Source organism: Pelophylax lessonae (assembly GCF_965119305.1).
Source record: "Pelophylax lessonae genome assembly, chromosome: 1".
In the NCBI taxonomy this organism is placed as follows: Eukaryota; Metazoa; Chordata; class Amphibia; order Anura; family Ranidae; genus Pelophylax; species Pelophylax lessonae.
The window spans coordinates 494,573,546-494,593,313 of NC_138768.1; the positions used below are offsets into that span (position 1 = coordinate 494,573,546).

General features: G+C 43.1%; 1 protein-coding gene across 1 annotated transcript in view; it reads right to left on the reverse strand.

The window, feature by feature from the left end:
- MYDGF (myeloid derived growth factor) overlaps nucleotides 1–18,896 on the reverse strand; it is a 46,969-nt gene extending 28,073 nt beyond the window's left edge. Inside the window, exons 1-2 of the mRNA XM_082254979.1 lie at nucleotides 18,733–18,896; nucleotides 496–546 (exon numbers count right to left, since the gene is read on the reverse strand). Of these exons, the coding sequence (XP_082111105.1) occupies nucleotides 496–546; nucleotides 18,733–18,867 (186 nt within the window). The 5' untranslated portion in view covers nucleotides 18,868–18,896. The remainder of the gene's footprint in view (nucleotides 1–495; nucleotides 547–18,732) is intronic.
- Between the last annotated feature and the right edge of the window lie 872 nt (nucleotides 18,897–19,768).

The following is a 19,768-nucleotide window of genomic DNA, read 5'->3' on the forward strand; positions in this document are numbered from 1 at the left end:
AAGGTATAAGCAAAACTACCTGATGCAATTCTCCTTCGATTTTTTTTTAATTACATAAAAATTGATTACATTTTTCGTTTGGTCTACAGAGTACAAAAATAGACAATTATAAAAAGGGGAAGAACAGATTTAAAGGGGTGCACAATTGCACTAAGCAATTCTCTTGCATTCTATGAAGTACTGCAATGTCTGTGTTCCTTGAATGTTTACAGATAACTCTTTGCCTGACGAATATTTGACTAATCCATCCAATACGCGATGAGCCACTGTGCATGTAGATTTTAGCTTGCGTTTATGAGATCTGTAAACAGGCTTGTTTTTTTTTTTTTTTTTACCTAAAAAGACTGGAAATGTAAAAGAAGCCTAAAGCTCCACCTTCCATCTGATGGCTCAAAAGTAGAATGGCTAAACAAAAATATATTTTATATAGGTTTATGACCATAATATACATATGAAACCATGTTACATTACCTTAAATACAATCATAATTCATACCTCATTAGTTCCTCCCTGAGCTGCATAAGTAAATTTGCATGAAAAGCTTCCCTAGAAAAAAAAAAAAGGCTTGTCAGAATGGAAACAAGCACCTTGAAGACCACATTTTTGCAAGTCAGAACATTTTACACAGTAGATGCTCAGGAGAGGAAATTTATGACTTTACTTAAATAAAGCTTATTGTATAAGGAGCTATAACCAAGGAGAGCAATACTTAAATTTCATTTGAAACAAGAAAGAAAAAAAAAAAAAAAAAGTAAACCATCTTCTAGAGACAAAAATTCTAGTTTCAGGTTTAGGATATACAGTAAAATGTAAAAAAAAGTCTTAGGCACCTTATTAAACGCACTGGACTAGGGATCAGGAAGGAATTTTTTTCCCCTGCTGTAGCAAATTGGATCATGCTTTGCTGTTTTTTTTTTTGCCTTCCTCTGGATCAACTGCGAGTATAGGATTGTGTATATGGGATTGTATGGTTGGGTTTTCTTTACTTTTTTTTTTTCTCTTTTTGTTGGTTGAACCAGATGGACTTGTGTCTTTTTTTCAACCTGACTAACTATGTAACTAATGCAGACATAAAACGATTAAGGGCTCTTTCACACGGCCGCTCCATGTGTCCGCGAATCATCCTATTTTTTTGCGGATGATTTGCGGACATAATGTAAGTCTATGGCATTGCGGATGTCAGCGGAATACCATCCGCTGACATCCGATTTTCCTCCTTTCAGTTCTGTTCCGTTTTTTGGAACGGAACAGAACCCTATTTTTCCTCTGTTCAAAAAACGTAAAGGAAGGAAAATCGGATGTCAGCAGTGTCATCCGCTGACATCCGCAATCCCCATAGACTTACATTATGTCCGCATATCAGCCGCAAATGGATGGGATGATATGCGGACTTACGGAGCGGATGACACAAATGTCATCCGCTCCGTGAAAAAAAAAAAAAAAAGTCCAGCAGCGGAGCTCTCACACGGAGCGGCCGTGTGAAAGAGCCCCAAGACAATTAGTTTAGTGAATTAAGGTAAAGCAATTGTGTAAGTGTCAAAGATTCCTCTAGCAAAAAGTGAAGAAATACAATAATACTTAAGTCTTAAAAGGAAACAAATTGTGAACTCTTTGTAGGTGTATAGCCAAGTGAAACATAATAAACAGGTAATAATAATCATTGCACAGCAATGCATAAGCATAGCAGCAATACACAAGAAGGTGATCATGCACCAGCTATATCCCTCCTAAACAAAAATAAATCTGCAGCAGACTGCGATGTCAAAGTTGTTCTGCAAAGTCAAAACAAAGTGTCAAGGATGAGGACTTTCAATACTGTACCCATGCAAACTAAGCACAGCAGATAATAAATGCATCAACACTGAGATCCTGCTACACCTATCTATAGTCTGCAGAAGTCTTAATAAACTTAGTAGAGAGGGGTTGATTTACTAAAGAACCTTGTCTGCGAATGGGCTCACTCCTGTGCATTACAGATTACTTTTAGAGGGAGAAAAGATTTACTAAATAAAGTCAAAACAGACACATTTTTTTACTTTTGGTCACAAAACTAAGCGACCGTCTAAATAACCTCCTAGAACAGGGGTCAGGAACCTTTTGGCTGAGAAAGCCACGAACACCACATATTTTCAAATGTAATTCCGTAAGAGCCATACACTATATTTCAGGGGTCGGGAACCTTTATTTAAGTAAGCAACGCAGTGATGAATTGCAAAAAATGGCCTGGTCAATAAGGGGGTAAAACCTTCCAGGGCTAAAGTGGTTAAAGGAGCTGAAATATTACAGTTGACTTCCCCTGTTCACACTAGTGCGATTTGCAGGGCACAGCTATAGAAAGGATAAATAACCTTAGTGCAAAACAGAGAGGGGATGTGTAGCCCATATGTGCCAAAATGTCACTGTCTGGGGAAATGTTATTAAAAAATTCCACTGTATATACGGCTGCAGGCCTGCAGCACTTCCTCAGTAAGGGTATTGGGAGCCTCTGGAAACTGTGAATAAAAGATAAAAAAGAAGGTGCAGGCTAGCCTATAATTTTTTGCTTTCTGTGCTTCCCTGTCTCAACTTAGTAATTGAAAATACTCTTTCTGAAAGAGTATTTGCAATTACTTGAGACAGGAGAAGCACAGAACGCAAAATATTTACACTGACAAGTCTGACATGTCGCTTCAGGACCTCCTTCAGCTCTACGCTGAGCCTGCGCTGCTGCCTGGATAAGAGGGAGGTGGCCGGTGGTGGGTGGAGCAAATTTAGGAGCAGGGGAGGAATTTGACCATTGCCCTCGCTCTCGTGCTGTCACGTGACATCACTGGTTGCTAGACGCCAAGCGGCATACTAGCAACCAGTGTGGCCGCAGCGCACAGGCATGGACTCGACTCAGGGCAAATAATGATATACTCATAGCAGGAGACCCTATTTGTCTGTGAGCCAGATGCAGCCACCAAAAGAGCCACATCTGGCTCGCGAGCCATAGGTTCCCGACCCCTGTCCTAGAACCATATGCACAGCAGAGAAAACGTATGTTTAAAACATGATCTCAAGTAATTTATACTTCCTCAACATACAGTGCTTTGCGAAAGTATTCGGCCCCCTTGAACTTTGACCTTTTGCCACATTTCAGGCTTCAAACAAAGATATAAAACTGTAATTTTTTGTGACAAATCAACAAGTGGGACACAATCATGAAGTGGAACGCAATTTATTGGATATTTCAAACTTTAACAAATAAACTGAAAAATTGGGCGTGCAAAATTATTCAGCCCCCTTAAGTTAATACTTTGTAGCGCCACCTTTTGCTGCGATTACAGCTGTAAGTCGCTTGGGGTATGTCTCTATCAGTTTTGCACATTGAGAGACTGAAATTTTTGCCCATTCCTCCTTGCAAAACAGCTCGAGCTCAGTGAGGTTGGATGGAGAGCGTTTGTGAACAGCAGTTTTCAGTTCTTTCCACAGATTCTCGATTGGATTCAGGTCTGGACTTTGACTTGGCTATTCTAACACCTGGATATGTTTATTTGTGAACCATTCCATTGTAGATTTTGCTTTATGTTTTGGATCATTTTCTTGTTGGAAGACAAATCTCCGTCCCAGTCTCAGGTCTTTTGCAGACTCCATCAGGTTTTCTTCCAAATTGGTCCTGTATTTGGCTCCATCCATTAAATTTTAACCATCTTCCCTGTCCCTGCTGAAGAAAAGCAGGCCCAAACCATGATGTTGCCACCACCATGTTTGACAGTGGGGATTGTGTGTTCAGGGTGATGAGTTGTGTTGCTTTTACGCCAAACATAACGTTTTGCATTGTTGCCAAAAAGTTTGATTTTGGTTTCATCTGACCAGAGCACCTTCTTCCACATGTTTGGTGTGTCTCCCAGGTGGCTTGTGGCAAACTTTAAACTACACTTTTTATGGATATCTTTAAGAAATGGCTTTCTTCTTGCCACTCTTCCATAAAGGCCAGATTTGTGCAGTATACGACTGATTGTTGTCCTATGGACAGAGTCTCCCACCTCAGTTGTAGATCTCTGCAGATCATCCAGAGTGATCATGGGCCTCGTTGGCTGCATCTCTGATCAGTCTTCTCCTTGTATGAGCTGAAAGTTTAGAGGGATGGCCAGGTCTTCGTAGATTTGCAGTGGTCTGATAGTCCTTCCATTTCAATATTATCGCTTGCACAGTGCTCCTTGAGAGGTTTAAAGCTTGGGAAATCTATTTGTATCCAAACCCGGCTTTAAACTTCTCCACAACAGTATCTCGGACCTGCCTGGTGTGTTCCTTGTTCTTCATGATACTCTCTGCGCTTTAAACGGACCTCTGAGACTATCACAGTGCAGGTGCATTTATACGGAGACTTGATTACACACAGGTGGATTCTATTTATCATCATTAGTCATTTAGGTCAACATTGGATCATTCAGAGATCCTCACTGAACTTCTGGAGAGAGTTTGCTGCACTGAAAGTAAAGGGGCTGAATAATTTTGCACGCCCAATTTTTCAGTTTTTTTTTTGTTAACAAAGTTTGAAATATCCAATAAATTTTGTTCTACTTCATGATTGTGTCCCACTTGTTGATTCTTCACAAAAAATTACAGTTTTATATCTTTATGTTTGAAGCCTGAAATGTGGCAAAAGTTCAAGGGGGCCGAATAATTTTGCAAGGCACTGTAGCATTTAGAATTGAGGCCAAACAATTCAATCTTGGTTTCCAATACTTTATTTTAAGGCAACTCACATAAAATACAGAAACCAAATGACAAACTTGTCAAAATATATCATTGATCAGAAAATCATAACATTTGAAAAACAAGCGAAGTAATGAGCAGCACACAGGTTTTTGATAAAACATTCTGGGAAGCGCGGCACTGAAGAGTCTCTGCACCCTCAGATTTAGTTTTTACCCAGTGGATACCGGCATGAACAATCTTGGTTTTATCAGACCAAAGAATCTTGTTCCTCACAGTCTTTTCCTTCAGGTGCTTTTTTTGAAAACTTCCAAGTGAGCTTTCATGCGTTTTGCACTGGGGAGAGGCTTCAGTCTAGCCACTGTGATGGATGTCCTTTTAAAACTTTGTCCTGTCTACACATAGGATCTCTGGAGCTCAGTCAGAATGGCCATCGGGTTCTTGGTCACTTCTCTGACTAAGGCCCTTCTCCCCTAATTGCTCAGTTTGGCCAGGAGACCAGCTCTTGGAAGAGTCTTGGTTGTCGCAAACTTCTTTCCTTTGAGATTTATGGAGGCCACTGTGCTCTTGGGTACCTTCAGAGCAGCAGATATTTTTTGTAGCCTTCTCCAGATCTGTTCCCTGCAATAATCCGGTCTCTGAGCTCTGCAGGCAATTCCTTTGACCTCATAGCTTTTCCTCTGATACAGTATGCATTGTCAGCTGTGAGTCCTTATAGAGAGGTTTGCCTTTCCAAATCATGTCCAAATCCAATCAATTTAATTTACCACAGATGGGAAATGAATCAAGGTGTAGAAACATCTCAGCAACAATCAAGAGAAATGGGAGGCACTGGAGCTAAATTTTAAGTGTTTTTGCAAAGGGTCTGAATACTTACGACAATGTGATATTTCAGTTTTCCCTTTTTTAGGCCCCTTTCACACCAGTGGATCGATCAGATACGCCTCTCAGTTTTTCAGGCAGACCTGATCCGGACCATCAATTGATCTCTATGGGTAGGCGCATGTCAGTGAACACGTGTCCGCTGACACCCACCAGGCATCCAATCTAATAAAATCAGCTAAAAATAGATGTATGGCTATGGCCAGTGGATCGGATGACAATGAGATGGAAACGGACACGCAGTCTGTTTCCATCCGAGGGTCCCATAGAGGAGAGCGGTCTGTGTCTGTTCTGTATAGTGGAGCGGACACGGACCCGTCATCCGCCTGCTCTGCCAGGATCAGCGGAGAGAAATCCTCCCGCTGAGTAGGGGGATTCCACTTGGACGGATCCACTTCATCTGAAAAGGGCCTAAACATTTGCAAACATTTCTAAAATTCAATTTTTCACTTTGTCATTATTGAGGTACTGAGCGTAAATTAATGAAAAATAAAATATGAATTTAAAAACTGTAGTATCCGAATGCAACATAAAATTTAAAAAAAGTGAAGGGGGTTTGAATACTTTAGAAATGCATTGTATATTGTACATTCACATTTAGATAGGATGGGTTGTCCACATCTCTTGATCTGCTAACTTTTACTTAAGATTTTCTCCCCATTATATACAGTGCCTTGCGAAAGTATTCGGCCCCTTTGAACTTTGCGACCTTTTGCCACATTTCAGGCTTCAAACATAAAGATATAAAACTGTAATTTTTTGTGAAGAATCAACAACAATCATGAAGAGGAATGAAATAACAAAAAAAAACTGAAAAATTGGGCGTGCAAAATTATTCAGTTAATACTTTGTAGCGCCACCTTTTGCTGCGATTACAGCTGTAAGTCGCTTGGGGTATGTCTCTAGCTGTAAGTCGCTTGGGGTATGTCTCTATCAGTTTTGCACATCGAGAGACTGAAATTTTTGCCCATTCCTCCTTGCAAAACAGCTTAAGCTCAGCGAGGTTGAATAGAGAGCGTTTGTGAACAGCAGTTTTCAGTTCTTTCCACAGATTCTCGATTGGATTCTCGAACGTCTATGGTGATCGGAGGAGGAAGGTGGAACATCTATGGTCATAGGAGGAGGAAGGTGGAACATCTATGGTCATCGGAGGAGGAAGCGTCAGCTGTGTTCATTGATCCCGCCCCCATCTGCGGAGGAGCCCCGCCCCCAGAGAGCTGCTCTGGATGAGATTGGCTGTGCATGGTTTTTGGTGGATATCGTGGCTCCCTGCAGACGGCGTTGAACACCTAGAGAGAAGCACTGCGCCAGGATTCCATTGATGTTCATACCCTGTGTTGGATGCTGACATACATGTGTGATCTGGTAAGCGCTTGGTGTATCTAGAGCAGTGGTTCTTAACCTTGTTGGAGGTACTGAACCCCACCAGCTTCATATGCGCATTCACCGAACCCTTCTTAATTGGAAAAATAAAATATGATTTTATGAGTCTAGTCTCGGGAGGGGCACTGCCAGAAAATAAGGTGTTGTTTACAGAACTGAATTAAACGTATCATACAAAGTAAAATGTACAGAGGTCAGTAGGCTGTAGGGCAGCGTACAGAGGTCAGTAGGCTGTAGGGCAGCGTACAGAGGTCAGTAGGCTGTAGGGCAGCGTACAGAGGTCAGTAGGCTGTAGGGCAGCGTACAGAGGTCTGAGGTGATGTTCCATTTGGAAATCACAATTGGTCAATCAAGGATACTTAGGCACTGTTCTGCTGGAAAAGGCTTTGCTCCCAAAGCACCTTTGACTTTATCAGAGGACAGATATTCCCTTGTGGAAGTTCTACTGAATTTTTTCAGTGTATCCAAAAATGCCTTCAAGAACTTCATTCCTTGGGCTGGGCAAAGGAAGCTCTTCTTCCAATGAATTAGCGATCAACATTTTGTGGATTGTGTAGCAGAACATCCCGATGCTGGATATAAGCATCTCCCGATTGTTTGCTGGAAAGAGAATGCCGTCCAAGCAGTGGTGTATTCTCATCCCCCTCATTGAATGTCCTGGGGGAGGTGGACAGACCGAAGGGAAGGCACCAAAACTGGTAGTGGAATAGGAATGTAGGATTGAGTGGGACAATCAGGCATCTGATAAACCTACAGAGAGCATCCAGGTATGCAACATAAAACAGTAGTAGGACATGACAGCACAGTCCTGATGAAGATGATCATGACATGATGGAAATGAAAACAACAGAGGATAATTGCTACTAACCAAACTGTATACCCTATGAAAATTCTGTGATAAATCGCGACTAACAACTCAGGGTCATATTCAACTTTAGGAAAAAACAATTATGGTTTGAAAAATATTTGCAGGAGCGGATCAGATCATCAACAGGCACAGATCATGACCCTCTTCAAAAAGGGGGTAGCCCTCTCAGCTCACAAAACATAGGATGATTGGTGCATAACGAAAAGGCATTTTCCAGGTGTTTTTAGACAGAAAAGTGAACACACTAGGTGTCTAAAAAGGGGAGAAGAAGAGAAGAGGAAAAGTAAGAGGGAAAAAAAGGGGGAGGGGAAAAAAATAAAAAATAAGAGGGAGGGGATGTCAGCATAAGGAACCAAGCTCTCAGAATTGAATACCTTCAGTTTGTTAAGAACATGTTAAGTATACATCTGAAAGATGAAACATGTCCCAATATAGTCAAGCGTGTATCGTGTTCTTCTCTCTTGTCCCTGAGGAACGCAGTGAGGTGTTCCATTTGCTGAATATCGTTCACCCTGGCAAACTGTTGTGATATATTGGGCGGGGCTTGTGGTTTCCACATACTGGGAATACATGTCTTAGGGGCATTCAAGAGATGCTTCAGTAAGGATTTATGGTATCTCTTACTTGACAAAGGAGCCAAACTGCAGCAGGGTTGTCAAAAAGACCGTGGTCTGAGTTTGTGCACGATTTGCAATATCTGTTGCCAGAAGGGGCGAATCTTTGGACAGTCCCAGAGAATGTGAAATAGTGTGCCAGTCAATGCCACATCACCAACATAATGGGCTTTGTCTGGGGAAAAGGAACACTAACACAGAAGGGGTCCAGTACCAGCACGTTAAGATTTTGTAAGAGGTCTCCTGATATTTAGGAAAAAAAAAATATTCATTTTTTTGAGCTTCCGAAAAACGTGGATTTTAGGTCTCTTTCCCATTTGAGCAAATATGGTGGGTCTTGCTGACATGTTACTGCAAATAAAATACTGTAAGGAACATAGAGAGATTTCCAATTGGCCCCTCTCCCAAACAAAGGTCTTCAAATGAGGTAGATTATATTCGAAACCTGGAATGATCAGGATGCGACCAGAGGAAGTAGGTTAGATGCAACAGTTTCCACTGGCCCAGAGCTTAAAAGTTAAATAGAATCAAACAGTTCTCACGGGCAGACCCAGCCAGATGAACCAAGAAAAGAAGAAGCTATGATTAGGTTCAGATCATGTCGGAGTTGAAAGGCTCTCTCAGTCAGACCCAGAGCAAAGTCTGGGTGGCCGATGATAGGAGTCTGTGGCAAGGGGAAGATGGAAGTTGCTGCCAGTTTGCAATATCTAGAGAGATCCATCAAGGTGGATTCAATCAAGGAGTGGGGAGGCGCTACATGAGAGTGTTGGGACTCCTGTCCATGGAAGGCAGGCTAGACAAGCAGCCACCGATTCCTGTCCAAAGACACCCAAAGTTTGTGCCCACTCTGGCCATATGGACACCCAATCGACCACTCTGGCCATATAGACCGCCGTACAGTATAAGGCAGGGTCAGGGAATATGACACCACCTCTGAGCTTGGGTCCTTGCAAGAGTGCCTGCTTGAAATGGGAAGGTTTACCTTGCCAAATGCATTGGATAAAGGCCGCTAGGATCTTTCAAAAAAACTCCCGTAGCAGTTTGATCAGCAAAGCTTGCAGAAGGTATGAGAGACATGGCATGAAATTCATTTTTAAGACATTACACATCTATCAAACCAAGAGACTGTCAGGAATTTCCATTTCTCTAAATTTGCAGAGAGATTCTCTATCTTGAACGACTCCAACTGGGCACAGATCGCCTGATTGAGGGTTTTCAGTTTTTTTTTGTTTTATAAGAAAAGGTGAACCGAATTCTCATCTCCTCTGGGTATTGGGAACCTTCACGAATGCTCATTTTTTAATTAATCCGACTACAAACAACCAGAATTTTTTTTTTCTCGATCAAATCAGGTAGTCTGGCAGGAAGTGGTTGGAAGGTGGACAACTCTTAGGGCTCTTTCCCATGGTCCCCCTCCGTAGGCGGATCTGTGCTGCTCAGCAGGGGATCGTAATAACAGATCCCCGCTGAGCAGGAAGGTGACATCTCCCTCTCCGCTCTGTGAGCGGAGAGGGAGATGTCAGAGCCCCATGCATCTCTAAGGGGAAATCGGATGAGAACGGACAGCCTGTCCACTCATCCGATCCCCTGGACAGATGGAAAATAGGGTTTCCATCCGTCTGGATTTCACAGACAGAATCGGATGCGGGTGTCAGGGGACATGTCTCCGCTGACATCCACTGCCCCATAGGGATGCATGGGGGATCCGATCAGATCCACCTGAAAAACTGACAGGCAGATCGGATCGCTCGTGTGAAAGGGGCCTTAGGCTCCATTCGCACCCCAGCGTTTTTCCATGCTTTTTTGCAGATATACAGATTTTTTTGAACATGGGTTCCTATGGAACACGTTCACATCAGTGCATTTTTGTGTCTGCATTTTTGGAAAGGGTCAGGGACTTTTTTTTTTAAACGCAAAACAGTGCTTTTTTGGTTTAAATTGACTTCATAGGAGAAGCTGCAGAAAAGCATGTAGTGCGTATATACAGCGATTTCACCGCAATTTGCATTTTGCTTTTTTAAATCTGCCCAACAACAAATATCCCCCCACAAATATCGGCGCACTCGCAGGAATGTGAACCGGTCCTAAAAGAACGAAATGATACACTGTAAAACATGTTTATAGCTATCTCCCAGTGCTTAGCAATGTGGATAAACATTTTCCAGAGGCTCTTTTTTTTTTTTTGACAGTTGGGAGTGAGCAGAGAACCTGTCTGCTCTGTATGAATAGAGGAAATGGCGAATTAAGATCGTGAGGGGGGGGGGGGGGTTGGATAGAGTGTGCGATTTTTTAAACGATTAATCATGCAGCTCTAATTGGAGCCGTCTTCTGGTATCTTGTACCAGTTTGATTTTAAGGCAGAATCGACCGACCATCCAAACTATTTTAGCTCTCTCTTTTCACTTCCTCCAGAAAAGCCTCTAACTACTTCTGGACCGGAAGGCTTTGCCCCCTTAATGACCAGGCCACTTTTTTCAATTTGGCACTGCGTGACTTTAACTTGTAATTGCGCAGTCATGCAATGCTGTACCCAAACGAAATTGATGTCCTTTTTCCCCACAAATAGAGCTTTCTTTTGGTGGTATTTGATCGCCTCTGCAATTTTTTTGCTCTATAAACTAAAAAAGACTGAACATTTTGCAAAAAAAAAAAAAAAATCTAATTTTCAACTTTTTCTTATAAAAAAAATATCCAATAAACCCAATTCTGGTCATGCATTTAGCCCAAAATGTATTTAGCTACAGGTCTCAGGAAATCTCAATAAGCGTATTTTTATTGGTTTGCGCAGAAGTTATAGTGTCTACAAACTATGCTGTATATACAGAAATTTACGCAGCTTTTACTTTTGGACTGCCCATCTCATTTCTTGAGGTGCTAAAATGGCAGGGGAGTAAAACCCTCCCCCAAATTACCCCTTTTTGGAAAGTAGACACCCCAAAGAGAGGCATGTTGAGCCCATTGAATATTACATTTTTTTGTCACAGGTGTTTGAAAAATGACTAGAAAGCCTGAAGGCGGCGATTGGTTTTCGGGGTCCTGTACGCGGCTAGACTCCCAAAAAGTCTAACACATGGGGTATCCCAATACTCAGGAGAAGCAGCAGAATATATTTTGGGGTGTAATTCCACATATACCCATGGCATGTGAGAGCAATATATCAGTTCAATGATAACTTTGTGTAAAAAAAAAAAGCTATTTGCTAAGAGGCATGTTGAGTGTAAATACTTACTCACCATGCCTCTTAGCAAATAGCTTAGGATGTCTACTTTCCAAAATGGGGTAATTTGGGGTGGGGGATTTGTGCTTTCTTGGCGATTCATGGCCTCCGAAACTGTAATAGGTAGTGAGGAGTAAAATCAACAATTTACGCCCTTAGAAAGCCTGAAGGCGGCGATTCATTTTCGGGGTCCTGTATGCGGCTAGACTGCCAAAAAGTCTCATACATGGGGTATCTCTGTACTCAGGAGAAGAAGCAGAATGTATTTTGGGGTGTTATTTTACATATACCCATGGCATGTGTGAGCAACATATCATTTAGTGACAACTTTGTGTAAAAAAAAAAATTGTAATTTTCCCGAAATTTGTGGCAAAATATAAAATATTCCAGGAACTCACAATGCCTCTCAGCAAATAGCTTGGCATGTCTACTTTTCAAAATGGGGTCATTTGGGGGGGGGGGGGGGTTGCTATCTTGACATTTTAGGGCATCTGAAACTGTGATAGCTAGTGAGGAAGTAAAATAAGCAATTTACGCCCTTAGAAAACCTGAAGGTGGTGATTGGTTTTTGGGGTTCCCTTACACAGCTAGGCTCCAAAAAAAGTCTCACACATGGGGTATCCCTGTACTCAGGAGAAGCAGCAAAATGTATTTTGGGGTGTCATTTCACATATACCCATGGCATGTGTGAGCAACATATCATTTAGTGACAACTTTGCTTAAAAAAAAAAAAACAACAAATTGTCAATTTCCCCAAAATTATGGCAAAATATAAAATATTCCATGGACTCCACATGCCTCTCAGCAAATAGCTTTGGGTGTCTACTTTCCAAAAAGTGGTCATTTTGGGGGTCTTTGAACTGTCCTGGCATTTTATATTCAATCTTAGCCACACATCTTCTAACCACATGAAGACCAAGCCTTTTCTGTGACTTTTTGTTACATGAAAAAAAAAAATGTTTTACTAGAAAATTACATTGAACCCCCAAACATATATTTTTTTAAAGCAGAGGCCCTACAGAACAAACATAACATGCTTTAAAATTGCTCACGCCCGTGCAACGGCAACCAACTACGTACATTTTTAAAAGCCTTTACAGGTTACCACTTTAGACCTACAGAGGAGGTCCACTGCAAGAATTACTGCCTTTGATCTGACGTTCAGGGTGATACCTCACATGCTTGCTGTAATTGCTGTTTACATATGACACTAGACGATGCATGCGTGTGCTTTTGCACGCAAACACGGAGGGGGGGGGGGGAGACAGGGGTGCTGGAATTGTTTTTTTTTTATTATTTATTTTGGTTTTTAATGTTATTTTAATAACTTCCCTTTTATTTTGTTTTTTTAACCAAGCTTTCCTGATTTCCCAATGGCGCTGTTTATATCTGGCGGAACCAAAGTCATGAAATGCTTGTAGCTTCCGGTATCTTAAGCCATAGAGATGATTGTATGATCATTCTCGTCTCCAATCAGCTCTATGGTCAGATTACTGGCTGCACTCTCGGGTTACCAGGTGGGACAGGCGAGCCTGAGAAAAACAGTGGAAGGCGGGCATACATGATGAAAGCCATGTACCGTATTTTCGCGACTATAAGGCGCACCGGATTATAAGGCGCAGTATCACTGATCGACCGCTAACGTGTTTTTTTCCATACATAAGGCGCACCAGGTTATAAGGCGCATTAAATGACACAAAACTCTGATAAGTCAAACTTTATTCAACTCTTTCACATGCTATAGCTGTTGCTTTGAGTCGAATAGAGACAGTGGAGACGCTTCTACCTGCGGTTCTCTGTTCAATAACCCACTGTTCAATTTTGTCCTCCAACTGTGGCCATCTTGCTTTGTTTCCTCGGAAACTCAGTTTGGTCTTCTTTACTTGGCGCAGGGCGTCTTCTTGCTTCCTCCACTTCCGTACCATTGATTCATTAATGTTGAATTCTCTCGCAGCTGCTCTATTTCCATGTTGTATTGCGTGACTGATAGCATTGAGTTTGAAATCCGCTTCGTAAGCATGTCTCTTTACAGGAGCCATTTTTGGGGCAGCGGGTATGCACACACCTCCTGACTACGATGGCCGTAATGCTCAATCAAAGCAGTGCAGCTTCGTAGCTTACCAAGGCCATGCTAAAACATTGACAGATTTTTGAGCGCCGTGTACCACATAAATCAGTTCTAGGTAACTGGGATGAGAAGGGGAAAACACAGCCATACATTAGGCGCACCGCATTATAAGGCGCACTGTCGATATGTGAGAAAATTTAAGGATTTTAAGTGCGCCTTATGGTCCGAAAAATACGGTATGCTCTTTTTTTTCACTGCAGTGGTGCAATCACCTCCAACAGCGCTGCCATTGTAGATTTCCATATATATGTTGAGAGCAAAAACGCTACTGCTGTCAGAATATATAAATCAGTGTGGCTGTTGATGGGCATACCTGCAAGGCAAACAATGGTTAACAATAAAACAGTAAAAATAAAACATTACAGTATAATATCATAGAATGTTGGTATTTGAAAAGGAAAAAATGGTTAACAATGAAAACCAGTAACAATAAAACATTACAGTATAACACTATTATAAAGTACAGTAAAAGTAGAAAGAGTAGAGTAAGGGCAGAAAATTCTCTTATGCAGCCAGCTCACTGCATCTGGGTTGTGAATTGTGGCCACAGCACCTCCTGGATACAGTAGGGTTGTGATGATCTCTTCCTGGAATTTTAGGAAGGATCTACTTCGTCCTGAAGCCTTGTAAAGGACAAAAGCGTTCAGCAAAGCCAATTGGAATAGGTAAACAGACACTTTTTTGTACCAACATCTGGCCTTACAGGTAATTATATATGGCGCCATCATCTGGTTGTTGAGGTCCGCCCCATTATCTGGTTGTTGAGGTCCGCCCCTCCCATATTAAGGTTGTAGTTGTGGACACAGAGGAGCTTCTCCAAAACACCAGTTGCCATAGAAATTTGTACTGCCGTGTCTGCATGAATGGAGGACAGGACGAAAACATTCCGTGTATCCCTCCACTTTACTGCAAGCAATCTGTTTTCAAGCAGGCTCTCTCCCCCCGTCCAAGTCGGGTATCTACATTCCAGTGGGGAATGCCCCGGCGATTAGATCGCGCGGTGCTACATGTGCCAATTTGAAATTCAAGCAGGTGACTAAAAAGTGACACGCTTGTATAAAAGTTGTCCACATACAAATGGTACCCCTTTCCGAATAAGGGTGACACCAAGTCCCACACAATCTTGCCGCTGCTCCCTATGTAGTCTGGGCAGTTGGGGGGCTCCACAGTGCTATCTTTACCCTCGTAAATCTGGAAAGAACATGTATAGCCTGTTGCCCTCTCACAAAGCTTATACATTTTGACCCCGTATCTGGCACGCTTGCTGGGGAAAAACTGTTTGAAAGCAAAATGACCAGAAAACTTAATCAGGGACTCATCAACGCAGACAACTTGTTGGGGTGAATACAAGGCTGCAAACGTCTGGTTGAAGTGATTTAAGAGGGGCCGAATCTTGGAGAAGGTCATATCCAGGGTCACCCCAAGGACGACAGAGTTCATTATCACTGAAGTGCACGAACTGCACAATTAGTTTGTATCGAGCCCTGGCCATGACAGCAGAGAACACGCGCATATGGTGAATCGGGTCAGTGGACCCGAGTGACTACAACTCACTCATTTTAGTAATGCCCATGAGGAGGGATAGGCCCAGAAAGGTCTAAAATTCGGAAACAGTGATACGTTTCCATCCAAATTCTCTGGCAACGGTCAAATTTGGGTTTGCGGCGATGAACTGATCAACATATAAATTGTTTTAGTCCACAATAGATCTGTACAGATCTTCTGTGGAAAAACAGCTCGTAAAAATCCAGGGAATTAAAATTGTCCGTCTCCACCTGATTTCCGGGCTGGCCAGTGAATGGGGGAAGTACGGGCGCTGCAGAATCTGTGGGCTGCCAATCAGGATTTGCCAGCGCATCAGGGAGGACACTATGGGCTCTACAGGTCTGTCTTCAAATTCTCGGTGGCTGCGGCACACCACTTGTGCTAGCCACCGCACCAAATTGAACTGCCCTTATGGGACTCGCCACGTCACCAAGTGTTACTGCGGTGCTGGTTTGACTATGACCAGGGTGTACTAGGCTGCTGGTGCTTGCCAGTTCACCAGAAGGTTGAGCGGCACTAGTACTGGCTCTCTGCTGTATACGAGAACCCTGCAATTGCTGCACCTCAGCAAACAGAAGAACGGGATCGGGTACGCCTAACCTTAGCAGGAACCACTACTCCATCGTCAGAGCTATCTGTTAGGGTGCCGCTGCTCTCTACAGGTTCGTATACTGAGCCTGATTCTGACCATGAAGCTTACCATCGCTCATGCTCAGTATCCAGTAGGCCTCTTCACTAGTGTACCTCTGACTTGACATAGGTACCTAGTGCGACTCACAGGTAAAAAAGCAACTGGTTGTCGAGGACTTTTTGAATCGCTACCAAAAAATTTAACTGCGAGTGTTAGCAGGGATCAGGCCTGACTCTGCTAATGCTGTGGTTTTGTGTGTTGTGTATAGGAAGTGACAGTAATCTGTTGAATACTGCACTTGGGGGGGGGGGGGGCAGAGAGGCTAAACGCAAGTGTTGGCAGGTGTTGCAGATGGCCCCGCTAACGCTGCATTTTGGGAACACTAAACTATGGGTGACGCTAGTATAGTTCTGGTCAGATCAAAAGATATTGATCCATCTGTTCAGACACTATACCAGTAATGGAGGTGTTTAGTGTGTGTGTCACTAGCAATCAAAGGGTTAGAATATATAACTAAATATGCGGTGGGGATCCAACGCTGTCCTAAATTGACGCTAACTGATGTCACCTGTGACACGAACAGTGATCAGAAAAAAGATCTGTACACTATAATAGTATCACTGTGACAGGGCAATGAAGGGGTTAACTGGGGGTGATCAGGGGGTTAAATCTTTATTGGGGGTGGCGGGTACCCTAAACTAATCTGGGGCTGCCGCTAACTAATACAAACTGTCTACCCCTCACTAAACTCACAAGTGACACTAATACAGTCAAAAATCTATATACTGTATGTAGTGTGCACTGTGAAAGGGTTAACTGGGGGGGGTGATTAGAGGGATGATCAAGGGGTTACTGGTGTCAGTGTAGTGCTTAGGTGTACTCACTATGACCGATCTCTTCGCTCGCTGGGTCCAAAAAGCACGCCAGGGGGGAAGATTACATAATTTCCCCTGCCTGTGTTTACATTACACAGGTAGGGGAGGTGATGCCATTGGTCAGAACTGATCACCAGGTCCAGGCCAAAAATCATTGGCCTGGACCTGATGACTGATCAGTTCTTAACCGAATCAGTCCATCACGGGGCCAGTGGAGGTGCGAACGAGCCCCTCTCGTGACCGCCGTACCTGTTTGGCGGTATGCGCAGGAGAGCCAGACTGCCGCAGTATATCTGTGGCGGCTGGTCTTTAACCAGTTAACCACTTAAGCCCCGGAAGATTTTACCCCCATTCCGACCAGGGTTTTTTTTGCGATTCGGCACTGCGTGACTTTAACGGACAATTGCGCGGTCGTGCGACGCTGTACCTAAACTAATTTGACGTCCTTTTTTTCTCACAAACAGAGCTTTCTTTTGGTGGTATTTGATCACCTGTGCGATTTTTTGATCATGCGCTATAATCAAAAAAAGAGCGTCAATTTTGCAAAAATAACAATATTTTTCACATTTTTTTATATGAAAAAAAAGTAAAAATCAAAATGTTTTAACATTTTCGGCCAATTTGTTTTATGCTACCTATGTTTGGTAAAAAAAAAAAAATCGCAAAAAGCGTATTTTGATTGGTTTGCGCAAAAGTTATCGCGTTTACTAACAAAGGGAAAGATTTTTGTCATTTTTGTTGTTTTTTTCTTTAACGCGTAATGGCGGCGATCTGCGATTTTTTTGTGGCACTGCGACATTGCGGCGGACAGATCGGACCCTTAACTGATTTTTGACACTTTTGGGGTTACCAGTGACATTACTACAGTAATCAGTGCTATACATATGCACTGTTACTGTAAAATTACACTGGCAGTGAAGGGGTTAACTTTTTTTGAGAGGGAGGGGTGGTGTGTCCCCCTAGGGGCGTGATTCTAACTGTGATTGGCTGTGTCTTGAGGTGTAGGAACAGTGATCAACAGTCCTACATAGCAGAACTGTATGATCACTATTCTTACACAGGGGAGAATGACAGGCGGCTTGTTTACATCAGCCGCCTGCCTCTCTCCCTCCGCAGTGCCGATCCCAGAGTGACCGGCAGACATCGGGTCTGCTGGTCACACGCGCGGGGGGGTCCATGACCGCGCACCTCTGGGGGGGGGGGGGGCGCGCGCGCTCGCTCCCTAGACCCTCACAGGCTAGCGACGTAGTACTACGTCGCTCTGCCTGGGAGGGGCTGACCACCGCAGTAAATAGTCGCGCGGCAGTCAGCAAGTGGTTAAGATTACCAGTCCAATTTCACATTAATCTGTCTACCACAGCAAATGTTATTGATGGTCTGCAGGGGGAGGACTGAGGATGACGGAGGCAGGAAAACTGACCACGGTGTCAGGGCTTAGCAGCTATGGTATACCGTGGTCAGTTTACAGAGGGGAGGGTAGAAACTGGCAGGATCAGCCAGGTTTTCTTTAGGTAATACGGGGGCACAAATGACACAACACAAGTACTGTGCTCTGCTGTATAACATGCTTTAAGGAAACAGTATCTGTTTTTTTATTTTTTTTTTGGGGGGGGGGTAGCAAATGTTCTAAACCTGCAGAGGGGCCCACATTTAATTTTTTTTTTCTGGCGGTTAACCGCTTTAATACCAGAGATACACACAGGTGTCTAGTGCTGAAAAAGACCATTTCCATCAATACTCCTGGGAGGAATTTAGTAATAGTACAGTACAGTGGAAGTGATGCTACTTTGGCATTTGAACCACATACCTACGATACTCAGTATGTTGTCTGGTGGACATCTTAGGTGATGTAGTTCAAAATGACAGCACAGATTTCCATTAGCGTTTTAACAATTAAAAGATATCTGACCAGTGTCCGGGTGTATGTGTACTCCACACCGCCTGGCTTAACGTCAAATTCTTCTGTACTCGCTGTGTCCTCTGCCCGAGACCCGGCAACAACCAGGAGACCAAGAACAGTCCTTACAATCACGGACGCCGCCATATTCAGGAAGAGCAGTAATTACTACTCACCTCTAGGGGGAGCCAAAAGCCCACGTCTAGTTATACACATAGGCGGTTTTCGTTACCGAGAAACATAAACAATACATATGAAATTTGGTAAATAGTCAAGAAAGAAAAGAATTGTATAAATGGAATGCGTTTGTAACTATTCGACGCATAATTTGTGTAGCGCGAAGCTTGGGGGGGAGATAGTCTTCACCGCCGCCGCCATTTTCTAGGAGACCTTTGCATACTCCAGTAAACGTGGACGCATTTGATTCGATGTGGTGAGGCTGTGCTGACGCCTTGGTATTGGTCACTGCGCTTTCCTTCATTGATTCAGCGTGGTGTATCCGGAAAGAAAGTAAGCATGGCTGTTGTCATGCCACTTCTATGTAGGTATCAGTGTATATACTTCTGCTGTATGGAATCTGCATTTCACCAAGCACTGCCAAGTAGGGTTACCACCTCATCCCTTTAAACCAGGACACATATTATTTACACAGGTTCTGTGGCTGATTAAGGCTTCTTTCCGTTCAGTTTTTTTCCTCCGCTGCGGCACTTTTTTTTTTCACAGACACAGATGACATTTGTGTCATCCGCTCCGTATGTCCGCATATCATCCCATCCGTTTGCAGATGATATACGGCATAATGTATGTCAATGTGATTGCGGAGTACACCGCTGACATCCGATTTTGCTTCCTTTCCATTTTTTAAATGGAAGAAAAAATAGGGTTCAGTTCCGTTCCAAAAAACGGAACAGAACTGAAAGGAAGAAAATCGGATGTCAGCGGATGGTGTTCCGCAATCGCATTGACATGCATTATGTCCATATATCACCCGCAAACGGATGGGGTGATATACGGACATACGGAACGCCCGTGTGAAAGAGCCCTAAAG